General features: G+C 47.9%; 1 protein-coding gene across 1 annotated transcript in view; it reads right to left on the bottom strand.

The window, feature by feature from the left end:
* The window catches only part of MPHOSPH8 (M-phase phosphoprotein 8), a 47,897-nt gene extending 31,633 nt beyond the window's left edge, over positions 1-16,264 (bottom strand). Inside the window, exons 1-4 of the mRNA XM_069759090.1 lie at positions 16,013-16,264; positions 7,119-7,274; positions 5,797-6,555; positions 3,778-3,874 (exon numbers count right to left, since the gene is read on the bottom strand). Of these exons, the coding sequence (XP_069615191.1) occupies positions 3,778-3,874; positions 5,797-6,555; positions 7,119-7,274; positions 16,013-16,177 (1,177 nt within the window). The 5' untranslated portion in view covers positions 16,178-16,264. The remainder of the gene's footprint in view (positions 1-3,777; positions 3,875-5,796; positions 6,556-7,118; positions 7,275-16,012) is intronic.
* Positions 16,265-16,625: the final 361 nt, after the last annotated feature.

Below are 16,625 nucleotides of genomic sequence, written 5' to 3'. Positions count from 1 at the left end.
TGCTCAGTTGTGGGGGACAATCTAGATTTTTCCCAATTCACTAACCACCCTAACCCCTGTAAGGATGAAATTGAATCAGACACGCGTTGATGACATTGAGAAAGAGAGTTCCCGACTATCAATAGGTCATCCAAATAAGGTATTATGAGTGTATCTTTTAACCTCAAATATGACATTACCTCTGACATCAGTTTTGTGAAAACTCTAGGGGCTATTGATAGTCCAAAGGGCATTGATGTGTATTGATAATGCCGTATCTGACCTTTGACCATAACTGCCACCCGTAGATATTGTTGATGCTCTCTGAAGATTGGCAGATGATAGTATGCATCTTTAAGGTCAAGAACTGCCATGAAGCAATGGGGAAACAGAAGCTTGACAGCTGACCGAATGGATTCCATTTTAAACATTTGGTTCTCTAAGAAGACGTTTAGTCTTTTGAGGTTAATTATTGTTCTATATGATCCGTCAGGTTTTGAAATAAAAAATAAAGGGGAATAAAATCCCCTTCCTTTTTGATGAAAAGGGACTTCCACTAATACTCCTTTGGACAGGAGAGTTATTTCCTGTTCCAAGGCCTCTTGTTGTGAAGGTGAACCTAAGGAAGTCAAAGAAAACGAGTCCGGCGGAACTTGAGAAAATCTTAGTTTTAGGCCTGTAGTTATAAGGCTAGTTGCCCATGAATTAGAGGTTATTGCCAGCCATTGTGTGGAGAAGAAGGACAACCTACCACCAACAGGTAGATCTGTCCTAGCGGGGTTTATCTTCAGGTTTGAAGGGGCGTTTCCGAAGAAGGCTCCCTTCTGCTTAAAGTCCTTATTAGCCCAACGGTCCTGGTTTTTATAGTCCCGTCTTCTGTTGAACATGGGCTTTCGGAATGCTCTCCTATAAGATGGAAGATAAGAGTTATTGGGGAACCCTTTCTTCCTCTCACCCGCTTTGGTAAGAATGTCATCCAACTGAGCACCAAATAGGTACTCACCTTGGCAGGGCAGACCACATAACTTGGATTTTGTTTGTGGATCGCCTTTCCACCCCTTTAGCCACAAGGCGCGGCGAGCCGCGTTGGTTAGGCCTGCTGATTTGGCTGCCAGCCGGATGGAATCAGCCGAAGAATCTGCCAAAAAGGCAGTAGCTCCTCTAACGGAATGGATGACACGAGTTTATTGCGGGAAAGGCCACCTTTTAAGCCTTCTTCCAGACCATTCAACCAAACCATCAGGGACCTAGCAGTACATGTGGCCGAGATAGCTGGTTTAAAGGCTCCTGTACAGGATTCCCAAGCTCTTTTTAAAAGGGAATCTGCTTTCCGATCGAGCGGGTCTTGCAGGGATCCTGAATCTTCAACAGGCAATAAAGATTTCTTAGAAGTGGATGCCACTGCCGCATCTACTTTTGGGGCTTTTACCCATTTGGAGAAATCCTCGTCATTAAAGGGATAGCGACGTTTTGAGGAAGACGGCAACCCTCTTTGCCCCTGGCTTTCCCACTCTTTTTTAACTAACTCCTTTATTGCTGGAATAATAGGAAATGAAGGTCTCTTTTTCTCGGACAGGCCAGCAAACATCACGTCCTGTGGTGTTTTAAGGGTCTTAGCATCTTCTATACCCATGGTGTTACGTATTGATCTGACTAAATTGTCAATGCTTTCTGTAGGGAAACATGTATCCTGTTCACCCTCCGAGGATATAACCTCTTAGGAACTGTCCGACTCTTTATCCTCAACCTCAGATGACTGTTCAGATATAGGAGAGCTGTATTTCTTCCTACTTCCAGGAATTTTATCCGAGTTTCGAAAGGCTCGCAACTCCTCTCTTATCATACTACGTATATCATCCGACCTTACTGAAGACTCCTCTCGTAAGGTGGATTCGATGCAAGACTGGCATAACTTTTTTAAGTAGGTATCCGGGAGCGGCTGAGAGCATAAGGCACATTGCTTATGTTTTGATTTCCCTGTTCTTTTAACCTAGGGAATTAGACGAAAGAGGGAGTATAATCAGCTTAGAATAGGGTAGACATACACTCACCCCTGAAGCTGTCATAATACCGGCTGGAGAGGAGGAGGCGGAGGCACAGATGGAGGAACCGACCGGTCCGATCTCTTTTCCCTGGTGCTCTTGGAGGATGATCTGCGGCTGCTAGTCCGGCTTCCTGGTGTGACAGCGTTAACCTCAGAAGAAGGCAACGTTGTCTCTTGAGGAGATGCCATGATGGACGCCGGGAATCAGCGCCGGCGTCCTTTTGTTATGGGGGCCGCCATCTTCTTCCTGCCGCACCCGGAAGTGACCACTACATCCGGGTTGCGGCTCTGCTGTGCGCGCCTGCGCTCCCACCCAGCGATCGCGCAGGCGCCGTCCTCCTCCTCTATCACCCCGGAAGTTGTAGTAATACTTCCGGGGGAGAATTACTGGGCCCCATGCTGCCTGTGCGCCACCCGAGGCTGGCGTCACAGGATCTTACCCCAGCGGTCCGGCCCGCAGGTCTGCTGGATGCCTCTCCGTGAGCCAGGCGACTCCCCGATCCTGGCCTCACGGTACCTGCCAGCAGAGGGGGGAAGCTGAGACAGGACCCCCGACGCTGCTTCCAGCTCTGGAGCCCTTGCCGTCCCTATTCAGGTAAACCGCGCAAGCGGCGTCCAGGCTGGGAATCCTCTTCTCTCCAGGTCTCCCGTAGGAACAGGAAACCAACTGTGGGAGCGAGGGGGACCGCCCCTTTTATTCTCTCCATAGGGTTTCCTGTTCCTAGGGGCGGATCCCCTCTCTCAAGTGAGTGCTGTCGTGGCGAAGAGAAAAACCTGCTATTCTCACCTTCCGTAGTCCGACAATGCGCTCGTGCCTGCCGCCAGCTTCCATTCCCAGAGATGCATTGCGAAATTACCCAGAAGACTTAGCGGTCTTGCGAGACCGCTAAGTCATCTGGGTAAATTCGCAATGCATCCTGGGAACGAAAGATGGCGGCAGGCGCGCGTGCATCACCAGAGCTTCGCTGGATCCCGCTGGCGGGTGAGTATATAACTATTTTTTATTTTAATTATTTTTTTTTTTTAACAGGGATATGGTGCCCACACCGCTATATAATACGTAGGCTGCGTTATATACTACATGGCTGCTATATACTATGTGGGCAGTGTTATATACTGCGTGCTATATACTACGTGGCCACTGTTAGATACTATGTGGGCTGTGCTATATATTACATGGGCTGTGCTATATATTGCGTATCTGCTATATACTGTGTTATATACTATGTGGGCAGTGTTATTTACTGCGTGGCCATATTCACGCATCGGGTATGTATGTATGTATGTATGTATGTATGTATGTATGTATGTATGTATGTATGTATGTATGTATGTATGTATGTACATAGCAGCCACATGGTATATACCACAGGCCACGTAGTACTCCTATATACTACGTGGCCTGTGCTATATACTATGTGGCTGCTATATACATACATATTCTAGAATACCCGATGCGTTAGAATCGGGCCACTATCTAGTAAAATAATAAAGAGTTTGGGGTCTGAATAGCAGACCCGTCCGAGTGCCTCCTACGGACACTAAGCAAGAACTGGTTAGCTGAGAGCCAGCAGGAGGGGAGGAGCGAACTGTCTTTGTATCACTTAGTGTCAGCCTCCTAGTGGCAGCAGCAAACACCACGGTCTGTGTCCCCCAATGATGCGGAGAAAAAGACTTTCCAATTTTCTTTGTAATATTTATTTCCAAAATTAAAACACTGCGTGCTCAGAATACGTGTCTGGCTGCAAACTTACTTTTCGCCACCTTTGGCTCTTTTCGAGCATCTTTGTCAGCTTCATGCTTCTTTTTGGCTTTGTCTTTGGACATCTCTGATTTTTTCATTTCTTTATTCTAGTGGAGGTACAAAGTAAAAAGTAAGAACCCAAAAATGTGACAAAAGCACAGAACACGTAATTCAGTCCAGACTGCAAGAAAAAGTAGTTCATTCTGGCCACCAAAATATACAAGGAAGCCTTACTGGGTACATTAATGGGAGCAGCTTTACCAAAGACAGCCAACTGGGTCTGCATTACTAGATTAAGCAACAAAAAACCGGACCAGTAGGAGTAGCTGGCCGGAAGAGACCTACGCACCGATCATCCATCCGGAACCATCGGCGCATGACGCCATCCTCGCACACTCCAAGATGAAAGAGCATGTTCCAGCGACTACGATCCCGGAAGTGCTCTTTTATCTTGGAGTGTGAGGATGGAGTCATGCGCCGATGGTTCCGGATGTACGATCGGTTCCTCCCTTGGCAAGTCCTTTCTCTTATATTTCATTGGCTCCTGTTAGGTCCATCCCTCCTCACCTTGACACGCCCCTGGAAAAAGCTCAGGGCAAAACGCGCGTCGGGGTGAGGGGGAACACCCGGACTAGCCACCTTCACCAGTCCCAGTATTTACAAGGTATTGGTATTCATTCTTTATTTGGCTATTCATTTAAGCCTCAGATGGGGTCCATTACAGCCTCACCTTTTGTTTGAAGATGCAGACTTGTCAGGGGATGATATTTACACCTCTTATTCTATTTTGTTAGCTACTTACCTTGCATAATACATTCCACTGGCTGCACCTGTTCCCTATTCACAGCACTTTATTTTATGGACCCATATTTTTACCAGCTATTGTTATCTCCACGATTTGTGGCATATGTGATTTTTTCCTATTGCACAAACTACCTGTATCCATTCACTTAGGATTTTTATCCTGTAATAGGGTTCGGACACCTGATATATATAGTCTTTCTATTTTTGGTTGTATAGTGCTTGGGTTCCCCCTACAGGTTACTCTGTTTATAACTGCTTTGTGCTTATTTTTAATATTTTTTCAATTTTACCTTGTTTTATGTATTCATAATAAGCCTCTTCTTCCGTCCAGCTACTCCTACTGGTCTGTTTTTTTTTGTTTAGCCATTTGAAGTGTCAGAATTGTTATTTATGTACACTGATTTGCTTGATTTATTCATTACTAGATTAAGGTGGGACTGAGGAAAAATAAAAAAATAAATGCTTCTCTGCTGATGTGGGGAGTTTTGGCGACAGGAGGAGGATGAGAAAGGCATAAAAGAAGTCTTGGAAGAAATAATGCACAGTAAAACTGTAGTACTTAGGGCAGTGCCAAAACCAGTCAGCGGTTTGGGTGTAACCAAAGAAAACCTCCTGCTTTAAGCAAGAATAGGGGTAGGTCTTGATGTTACTGACTCTTGGAGCATTCAATGGATAGAAAGGCATGGTATGATATCGACTAAAGAGAATGAAAGTGGTAGCTGATGGCTCCCAAACATTGGTCAGGAACCTGTTGGGCATGTTTGGTTTCTCACATGGATATGGCCCATAAATGCCTCTATAGTTTCCCTTAAAATGGTTTTCTAACTCATCTGAGAGCAGCCTGATGTAGGCAAAGTGAAGCTGAATCCAACGATGTATCACTTACACTACTGAGTGCAGCCGTTCTGCCACCATCAGTTTTTAGATTTCAAATGAAGCAGAGCTGAGGAAGCTGCCCCCGCCCACATCACAGCTAATCCCACCCACACCAGGCTCTGTACATACAATGTCCGTAGACAGTGAGCTGCTTATCACAAGAGGGGGCGTTTCCGGAATAGTCTGGCACTGTTAGTCTCTTAGTTGTTTGTAAATAACAGCAGCACTTTGACAAGTGACACATCCCGGAATTCTATGTATCGGCCTCTATCTCCTGCTGTCTTCATACTGCATAGCAAAAACCTACTCACAGATTTTCTTTAAGAACGCTGGTAATTGTTACACATACCTCTTTCAAGGAGTCAACCGATTTCCGGGTCTTTTCTTCACTACTTGGTCTAGCGCTCTTTGGAATCGGAGCTGGCTCCTTCACCTTATCAACAGACTTTTGCTTCTTCAAACTCTTTTTCTCCACGTGGGTTTCATCAAACATTGCCTTTTTGCCATTGTCTTTTTCAGCTTTTCTCTTGTGTTTCTTTTTCTTTTTCTTCAATTTTATGTCATCTACATCCATGTCCATAGTCAATACAGTAGCTGGTTCCTCTGGAGCCTCCGCCACCATCACCTGGCTTTTCACAGCCTCATCTTGATCCGGCCTATCTCCATCATCTACGAGAACTTCACTACTTACGCTCTTGGCATTTACCTCTGGTTCTGGAGACCCCACTTTTTCAGTCTTCTCCAGTTCAGAAACCTTTTTCACTTTTTTCTCTTTAAGTTCATCTACAGCCTTCACTTTACCATCCTTATGGTCCTCCTTTTTGGATTTCTTCTCTTCCTTTTTGGGCTTCTTGCTACTCAAGTCCTCAGAGCTTTCCGACAACCTTTTCTTTGGCTTGGAGTCAACAAGTTGGTTTTCGGAAGGCTCTGCCTCAGTCCTTGACTTTTCCTTGCTTTTTCCAGATTTTGACTTCTTCTTTAAATCCTCCTGTAGCTTCTTATCTTCCTCATCCTTTGATTTTTTCTTCTTTTTCTGGATAGACTCATCAGTATTCCCCTGTTGAGAGTCACTGTCGGATTCTGCATCAAAAAGATCACTCAATTTCGGCTATAGAGTGTTAAGAAGGAAAAAAAAAAAAAGGATAAGTCAGGTCACACAGTATTAATGCCGACCATTAGCCGGTCACTTGATGACAGAACAAGCACCTCCAAAATCATTTACCTGTGCCAACATAAAAAAAAAAATAATGGCGTTTATGCGGGTTTGCACTGAATGAAAACATCAAGTAATCAAATAGAACATCTTCAAAGAGAAGACCGGTCAGTGTTACATTTCTGCAAATTAAAGGTTACTTTGGAGCAACCATTTATCTACCCCCAAGGACAAAGTTCGTCAACACACTGCAATTAAAGGGAGTCTGTCAGCTCCAAAATTCATATTAAGGCCTTGTAAGCTCATGCACTTTAATCGATAGGAGAGCTTTGTGCATATATAAATGGTGGGCTCAGCGCTCCTCAGCACGCTCCCTCCCACCAACTAGCTCCGCTCCTATGGCATGGATTGACAGGTCTAAGCTGAAGTTTCACCTCCTCCAAATAAAAAGTCCCTGACAAGGACCTGTGGCTGCTTTGACACAGTCGACAGACTCCCGTTCTATCACTATCATTTACCAGCGCCTCCTTCTTGGCAGCTTTCTGCTTAATTTCCGCCTGTTTCCGTCTAAACTCAAGAAGGACTTCTTTACAGTCATCCAGATGGGCCTCTGGTTCCCAGGTATCTCCCTCAGAATCATAGCCTTTCCAGCGAACACGGTACAACACTTCTCCCTGTAAGAAAAAAGTGGGTAAGAAAAAAAAAAAAAAAAAAGAATGAAAGCAATTCAGTAAAATAAACAAAAACAGTAAATTAAATGTTTGGGATAAAACGTCTTAATCAGAAGTTGTGGAATTGTAGAGAGGGAGACGACGCTCCAACCCTTACATAACACATACTATAAAGATCATCTATGGATGAAGCATTCAGACAGTGAATAAACTCTGAATCACACGGCGCACTGATCTGGCACCGCACCGGATGTTTTCCCTGTAGAGGAGGAGGAATAAATTAGGACATCTGCAGACAAAAATTGGACACACAAGGGATGAGGTATAAAAGCCGTAGAGAGGAGGGAGATGGAGGTAATGCACAATCGTGCTGAATCTGATGTAACGGGGGCGGTTGTTGGGCGGACGTTCTCGACACTGCAGGTTCCCGCCGGCTGCACGAGACTGACAGCAGCGCTGCATGTTAATCACCCAGCAGCTGGGTGACATAACAGTGCTCCTCTGTTTCCTGCGCCCCTCTCTGGCCCTTGTCACTACGGCCTGTCATTCTCTTTATCCAGTTCTCAAATGATGCGGATTCAAGGAGAACCATAAAACAATTAAATAAAAATCAAGCTTTGCATTTCCCCTTAGGGTATGTGCACACGATGCAGAAAACGCTGCGGATCCGCAGCAGTTTCCCATGAGTTTACATTACAATGTAAACCTATGGGAAACAAAAAACGCTGTGCACATGCTGTGGAAAAAAACGCGCGGAAACGCAGCGGTTTACATTCCGCAGCGGCTTTACACCTGCTCCAATAGAAAGCCACAGGTGTAAACCCGCAGTGAAATCCGCACTAAAACGGCGGTATATCTGCAGCAAAAACGCAGCATTTTTGCCCTGCAGATTTATCAATTCCGCTGCGGAAAAATCCGCAGAAGACCATTATACGTGTGCACATAGCCTTACGGTATATGTTTGCTTTGTGGGACAAGAAAGCCCCGGCACACGTGCTGAACATATGCATAGTCCCCCATAAGCCCAGCGTATGCCAAGAGTGGGCTGTGTCACCATATATTTTATTGTGCGGAAAGTCTGCTCCACTCATTTTCCTATACAGTTAAAAATGGTCAACATACACTGCTATATTCCGGAAGAATTCCAGAAAAAGTGTGAACAGAGCCTTACAACACAAAGGGCACAGTTGAAAAATTTGCCAGATTTTTTTTTTCGTCTCGAAGTGCTTATTGACTTTTTTTTCTTTTCTTTTTTTTACAACATTCTTTAAGCTAGGGCACATGGTTCATAAAAATGTTGCGATCTTTTACTAAGTTGCAACTGATGGATCGGCTGAAAACACCTTAACCCTCAAACTCTGCCCACAATGTCGAATATAACAATGAAATAGACTTTACAAAAAAAAAGGCTAAAAATAAATAAAATAATTAAATGTCAAAAAGGTGAAAACAATCCCCAAAACAATGGCGCAAACTAGTGATGAGCGAACGTGCTCAGGTAAGGCGTTATTCCAGCATGCCCGGGTGCTAATAGTGTCTTCGGCGTGCTCGAATAATATGCGAGTCCCCGTGGCTGCAGGTCTCGCAGCTGTTAGGCAATATCTGAACGTAGTGTACTGTAGCTGTCTAACAGGCAATCCTGCGTGTGTCGCTGATGTCTAACACCGTGAGACATGCAGCCGCGGGGACTTGACCATATTTTTCGAGCACGCCGAAGACACTGTTAGCACCTGAGCATGACACCTTATCGGGGGACGTTCACTCATCACTAGTGTAAATGCTATATAATGGATCGGACCCATACACTATCTGAGCGACATTATTTTGGCCCATAACGGTTCAGGGATTTTTTCGTATATCAGCTTTACATTGTTCCACCACAGCGACTGTCCACAATTACGGCCAGAACTGCAGAGTGACTATCCAGCCGGGCACAAGGCCCCATAGTAGGTCCTGCTGCTCCTCGGCAGAGGTCAGGACTTCATACACCCAGTGAACCTTCTCTTACCACAACTGCTTGTGTGATATGGAGTGTGTGAACTGCAAACACAAGTCATGCAGAGAAGAAAGCCGTCCTCGGACATTCATGGGAAACCAGATGCCTCCCGTGTCAATATTGGTGCATCACCAGAGAACCTAGAAAGGACGGCTGGGTTGTCAGCTGCCATCTCCAGAAGCCCTCCCCTCTGCTGACACAAGGGCCATAAATACACCAGAGGACAAGATCTGACAAAAGTAACCACTGGCCTAAGGGGAGGACTGTGCAACTACAACTCTCAGCATGCATTGACAACATATGGTTGCCAATGAGTACTAGGAAACACAAAAGAGCACAGTGAGGTCAAAAATACTCTCTTGTAAAAAATAAAAAAAAAAAAAAAAATAAAAAATCACAGTAATAAGGAAGTGCTAGTCAAAAGATGGAAAAAACAGGGTATTTAGTTGCTATGTTTTTTTTTTGCAAAAAAAGTTAGGACTGCTCTATATGGGTATACCTTGACGATTGGTGGGGCAACTTAGTATACTTTTTTTGCAAAAAAATGTATCAACTAAATACCCTTTTTTTTCCCATCTTTTGACTAGCACTTGCTTATTACTGTGATTTTTTTTACAACAGAGTATTTTTGACCTCACTGTGCTCTTTTGTGTCTTCAGGTTTCTTGGTGGTGTATGAACAGGTTCCCACAGACTTGTTCAATGTGCAAGTAGCCCATGTGTTTCTGGTTCAATGAGTACTAGGAGTAGTCGTTTCACCACTGGTTCTCTAGAATTTCCTACCGTCCAGTGGCGTGTGGACCTCCAGCAGGACATTATAGTCCCCCAAGCTTTCTATAACAGATCTCTTCCTGCAGATAAGCTGTACAACTACACCCAGTCTCCTGCACATTAGAGAGGACGCCAGGCTGACATGACCGCTTGCTCCTGTGTGTTTAGCTCACACATGTACACATTAGATGTTTGGTTGACATTTATGTAACGTGAACGAGATCCATCTGACTCCCCGACAGCAGATTTCACAGGAACAAAGCATAGAAAGGTTGGTTTTCAATGTTTCCATCTAAACCTTTTGTCCTTATGGGAGATAAGCCTCCACCAGAAAGGTCTAAGGGACGCAAACTCCCCATTGAGAAGACATGCATGCTCAGATGAACTGATCATGTGCCTAAGGAGGTGTAAGAAGGAAAAGCTTTCCGCCTAAGGCTACATTCACATAGCCATGTGACATCCTACTGCGGCCCTTTTTTCCCCCCCCACGGACCCATACAATTTAATGGATCCGTACACATACCAGTTTTAAATTAGGGTTGGTGAGACCCAGAGCAGGTCCTATACTCATTCCTTTTGTGGATCAGACCCGACCATTGAAGTCCGCAGGGATCTTCGAGACACGGATGACTGTGGGAGTCAATAGATCAAAAGTTCTCAGTCTCCTTGATCCAGTTATAACCCCCCTCAAAAAACAGATGAAAATCAGATGACGAGAGAGAGAGAGAAAAAAAAAAGGACCATTTAATATGGATGTAACGGATGTGTGAATGGAGCCTAAGGCTACTTTCACACTGGCGTTTTTTGCCAGACGTCGCAATGCGTCGTTTATGGCAAAAAAACGCATCCTGCAAAGTTGTTTGCAGGATGTGTTTTTGCCCCATAGATTAACATTAGCGACGCATTGCGACGCTTTGCCACACGTCGCAACCGTCGTGTGACAGTTGTGTTGTGGCGGACCGCCGGGAGCAAAAAATGTTACATGTAACATTTTTTTGCTCCTGACGGACCGTTTTTTCCGACCGCGCATGCGCGGCTGGAACTCCACCCCCACTTTACAATGGGGCAGCGGATGCACCGGAGAAATGCATCCGCTGCACCCGTTGTGCAGTGCGTCAAACGCTAGCGTCGGAATCTCTGCCCGACGCATTGCGACGGGGAGATTCCGACGCTAGTGTGAAAGTAGCCTTACAAGCCATGGCAGGCAGCTATGAAGTGGATACAATTGCAACAAATTCTTAGCTGGGAGCAGAACTATGTACTTGGATTTAAAGGGAACATGTCAGAAACTTCTAAAGGTAATGAGAACGTACAGTATACTGATCTGTGTGTACCCTGAGGACCCTTGCCTAGGTGTCTTAGCTTTAGGCAGCTTCATATTGTCACTGTGTGACTTGCGCCGAGGGCAGAGTCAGTTCCCGTCAGGTGGCAGCGGTGCAGTGTTTACACATCACACACAAAGGATTTGTATGGAAACAAGCCTCCGGGCAGCACGTCAGACCGCAAACTGATGGTCGCTGCAGAGTGCAGAGCTTGGGGGCAAGACCCGAGCATGGCCCCTCTGAAAAGTGCACGCTAGGCCTGGGCAAGCCCCCAATGGAAAGTTCCCGTCAGACCAGTGAAAAGAGCCTGCTAGAAAGTGGCCAATAGACCCTTCAGACCCTGCTAGAAAGTGGCCAACAGACTCATGCAAGCCCCAAAATAAAGTGCCCAATATACCTGCACAGGCCCCAATAGAAAGGGCCCAATATACTGTTCTGATACACCCACACAGATCACAACAGATCTGGCAGACCCCAATAGACTGTGCCCGCCAGACCAGCGCAGACCCTGCTATAAAGTGCCCGCCAGACCAGAGCAGACCCGGCTATAAAGTGCCCAACAGACCAGCGCAGATCCTGCTATAAAGTGCCCAACAGACCAGCGCAGATCCTGCTATAAAGTGCCCGACAGACCAGCGCAGATCCTGCTATAAAGTGCCCGACAGACCAGCGCAGACCCTGCTATAAAGTGCCCAGCAGACCAGCGCAGATCCTGCTATAAAGTGCCCAACAGACCAGCGCAGATCCTGCTATAAAGTGCCCAGCACAAACCAGCGCAGATCCTGCTATAAAGTGCCCAGCAGACCAGCACAGATCCTGCTATAAAGTGCCCGCCAGACCAGCGCAGACCCTGCTATAAAGTGCCCAACAGACCAGCGCAGATCCTGCTATAAAGTGCCCAGCAGACCAGCGCAGATCCTGCTATAAAGTGCCCAGCAGACCAGCACAGATCCTGCTATAAAGTGCCCGCCAGACCAGCGCAGACCCTGCTATAAAGTGCCCAACAGACCAGCGCAGATCCTGCTATAAAGTGCCCAGCAGACCAGCGCAGATCCTGCTATAAAGTGCCCAGCAGACCAGCACAGATCCTGCTATAAAGTGCCCGCCAGACCAGCGCAGACCCTGCTATAAAGTGCCCGCCAGACCAGCGCAGACCCTGCTATAAAGTGCCCAACAGACCAGCGCAGATCCTGCTATAAAGTGCCCAGCAGACCAGCACAGATCCTGCTATAAAGTGCCCGCCAGACCAGCGCAGACCCTGCTATAAAGTGCCCGCCAGACCAGCGCAGACCCTGCTATAAAGTGCCCAACAGACCAGCGCAGATCCTGCTATAAAGTGCCCAGCAGACCAGCGCAGATCCTGCTATAAAGTGCCCGACAGACCAGCGCAGATCCTGCTATAAAGTGCCCGACAGACCCCGCTATAGAGTGCCCAACAGACCCACGCAGACACCAACAGAAAGTGCCAACAGACCCGTAAAGACCCCAATTGAAGGTGCCCACATGTTCTGTCTGGGCGCAGGGTGGATGCTTTCCACACTATTGAAGCACTGCACCAGTAAAAAGTAAATGATCATGAGATAATAATAATAATAATAATTTTATTTATATAGCGCCAACATAATCCGCAGCGCTTTACAACTTATAGAGGGGACTTGAACAGACAATAGACATTACAGCATAACAGAAATCACAGTTCAAAATAGATACCAAGAGGAGTGAGGCCCTGCTCGCAAGCTACAAACTATGAGGAACTACATAGAGTAGACATTTGATATTTTATATTCCAATCAAAGCCATGTTTAAAAATAAATAAAATTATCTCCTCCATCTTGGGAGAGCAGACATGCTGGATGGAGAGTAGAGGCTTTCTTGCTTACATGGACACTAGCGGCAATCTGCTGACATGGCAGCGGTTCATGGTTTTGGACCTGTTGGGCCGAGGCTGCGCTGCGCCTTTTTGTACCTCTGCTGATGCAACCAACCCACTTGCATACACCTGAATATTTCGCTTTGCTCCGCAGCTGATAAATATTTAACATCAGCAGCGCTAGAAATGTTCCAGTGTCGCCCCCGAACCTGATGAATCGGTCCTGGGTGCCATCATCACATGCTTTCTGCAGGATCGTCTGTGTGTCTGCATACGATGCTATGTACGGGTCAGATAAAATGGAGGCAAAGTCCGAGGAGAAGACACAGATACACCGGGGGCAGTATGGCTTCACACTGCACTGTCACTGTCGTTCTGTGTGCCGCCATATAGTGCCTTCATGCAGCGCTTACCCAGAAGCAATGTTTCCAGCATCACCTCTGCGATACCACATGTAACATATAAGCAACAACTGGTGCAAGAGCGCCTCCTGCTGCTCAGACACACGAGCCGACAGTCTGCAGGATACATCACTGCCTACATTTCTACCTGCTGATCCCGGATACTCAGAGCGGACATGTTAAAGGGGTTGTCCAGCCACCTAATACAGATTTACAGAAGAAAAGGTTTCCAATGCAACAACATAATGACGGCAGTAATCCTCGCATTACCGGTCCCCCGCAGCTCCTGCTGTCACTTCCCGGGTGTCCATAGTCCAGAGAGGACTTGTTGACATGGTCATGTGACCTCTGCAGCCAATCACTCTGCAACACTGACAAATCATCACTAAAGCCAGCGATTGGCTGCAGTGATCCCATGTCGATGTTAATAAGTTTTTTGGGGAGCGAAAAACTAGAGGCAATGGAGGGGGAGGGTGTTACTTCTTATACAGTCGTCTGGGCAGTTTTAGGTGACAGGATAACTCCTTAGTGCCGTTGGTAAAGGAGATAAAGGGGCTCGAATAACCATGTGTTGCCCCTACATCCAGTGTGTCAGATCCTAGCACCAGATAGCGGTGGATAAGTGGCGCCCTCTTCAGGGTATACACTGGCACTGGAATGAATGTGACAGCACTGCCATACTCCGCACCATGAGAAGCCATCACCTGTAAAGCCTCTGCGGGAAGTATCTCACCAGCCAGCAGAAAGTGGGCAGACATAACCAATCTGCAGACGAGGAGCCCCCCACCCCGGGCAGACCCCACTACATCCAGAGCTCCCAGCTGACCTTATGGAGAGGGGCTCAGGGGTTGCGCTGCACCACGGGAACCAATCAGAGCCGTTTAACCTCTTACATGCCACGTCAATCACGAAAGCGGTATTTAAAGGGGTTGTCTGGTCTTACACTACCCTCTATGTGACTGCAGACTTGTGAACTCTCACATCGCGCACAATGCGAGGTAGGAAGATTGTTGCTACTAGCGAGAGGTCACATGACAAGTCTGCGATTTGCATATTCCAGGCCACATCAATACACTTGTACTGAGTTAAGTCAGCGTGTATGCAAATCACCTACTTGTGGCCACACCCCCGACAGAATCCTGACTGCACGCAAGTGCGCAATGCGAGGATTCACCAGTCTGCAGTCACAGTCACTGCAGACTTGTAGCTCAAGGCCAAACAACCCCTTTAAGAGCGCCGATGGGAAGCATTATACAACACACTGCAATACTGCCAGTCACCCAGACTAATAATGCAACAGTGACAAATATTTACATAACTTCATTATCAGTCACTCCCCCTTTTTTTTTTAGGAACAAAATCTAATTAAAAAAACAACAACAACATATTGGTTACAGATTTAGGATCCAAAAAAAAAAAAATCTGACAGAATCGCTGTTTTTAAAGGCGACTTTGGCCTCTAAAAAGAAAAAGAAAACAGGGATCAGAAATACACAGGAACCCAAAAATGGCGCAACCGCAGCTCGGACCCCAAAGCAGGAGACAAAAATATAGGAAAAAATATATAGTTTATTTTTTTATAAAAAAGTGATCACTTCTGGCTGTGAGGGAAAAAAACAAACCAAAGCAAAGATGGGTGGACAGGGCCCCCCCCCGAGCTCCAGCTGTGGCCATGGGCCCCCCGAGCTCCAGCTGTGGCCATGGGCCCCCCGAACCCCAGCTGTGGCCATGGGCCCCCCGAACCCCAGCTGTGGCCATGGGCCCCCCGAACCCCAGCTGTGGCCATGGGCCCCCCGAGCTCCAGCTGTGGCCATGGGCCCCCCGAACCCCAGCTGTGGCCATGGGCCCCCCGAACCCCAGCTGTGGCCATGGGCCCCCCGAACCCCAGCTGTGGCCATGGGCCCCCCGAGCTCCAGCTGTGGCCATGGGCCCCCCGAGCTCCAGCTGTGGCCATGGGCCCCCCGAGCTCCAGCTGTGGCCATGGGCCCCCCGAGCTCCAGCTGTGGCCATGGGCCCCCCGAGCTCCAGCTGTGGCCATGGGCCCCCCGAGCTCCAGCTGTGGCCATGGGCCCCCCGAACCCCAGCTGTGGCCATGGGCCCCCCGAACCCCAGCTGTGGCCATGGGCCCCCCGAACCCCAGCTGTGGCCATGGGCCCCCCGAGCTCCAGCTGTGGCCATGGGCCCCCCGAGCTCCAGCTGTGGCCATGGGCCCCCCGCACCCCGAGCTCCAGCTGTGGCCATGGGCCCCCCGAGCTCCAGCTGTGGCCATGGGCCCCCCGAGCTCCAGCTGTGGCCATGGGCCCCCCGCACCCGGGAACGCTGGGGGTCGCAGGGACAACGCTCCAGCCCCCGCTGCCTCTCCACACAGCCCGCTCCTCTCACCTCCTCAGTCTTGGAGTCCAGGATACTCTCCACCTCAAACACGTCCTCCTCGTCCTCCTGCTCGCTCTCCGCCCCCTCCATCTTGTCGGTCCCCGCTCCGGCATTTTCCAGCTCGCCTCCCTGGCTGGCACCACCATTGCCATCATGTCCCGCAAACTCCGCCATGATGGCTCGAGTTAGGTAGACGACAACAGGAAAATCCTCCTGCGCCACACACACCTCCCCGATACGTCCCGAAAGGGTGGCGCTCTGCACCAATCACAGCGCGCAATCAGGATAGGTGGGGTTTACCATTGGTATCCAATAGGATAGAGAGAAACAGTTTGCGGTCAAATATGGTGAAATTTGATTGGATACTGTAGACTCCTGATATGAAAGGAGTAGCCAATTGCTGCAGGGTATGGTGAGAGGGGCGGAGTCTATTGTAAGGTAACTTCAGGCAATGCCAGGGAGTCCTACAGCGCGCGTGACCGTCTGCTACCTTCTGCGCATGCGTTTGTTGCTACGGCCCTTAGTATTCCTGTAGGGTGGAGGGTCTTTCCGTCTCTATGGCTGCCCCCCGTCTGTACACACTGCACGTGGTGCATACACGAAGCCATGCATTGTAGCTTGA

The sequence above is a fragment of the Ranitomeya imitator genome, chromosome 3 (genome assembly GCF_032444005.1).
Source record: "Ranitomeya imitator isolate aRanImi1 chromosome 3, aRanImi1.pri, whole genome shotgun sequence".
In the NCBI taxonomy this organism is placed as follows: domain Eukaryota; kingdom Metazoa; phylum Chordata; class Amphibia; order Anura; family Dendrobatidae; genus Ranitomeya; species Ranitomeya imitator.
Note: the sequence above shows the minus strand (reverse complement) of the source record. Positions and strands in the feature narration are given on the sequence as shown.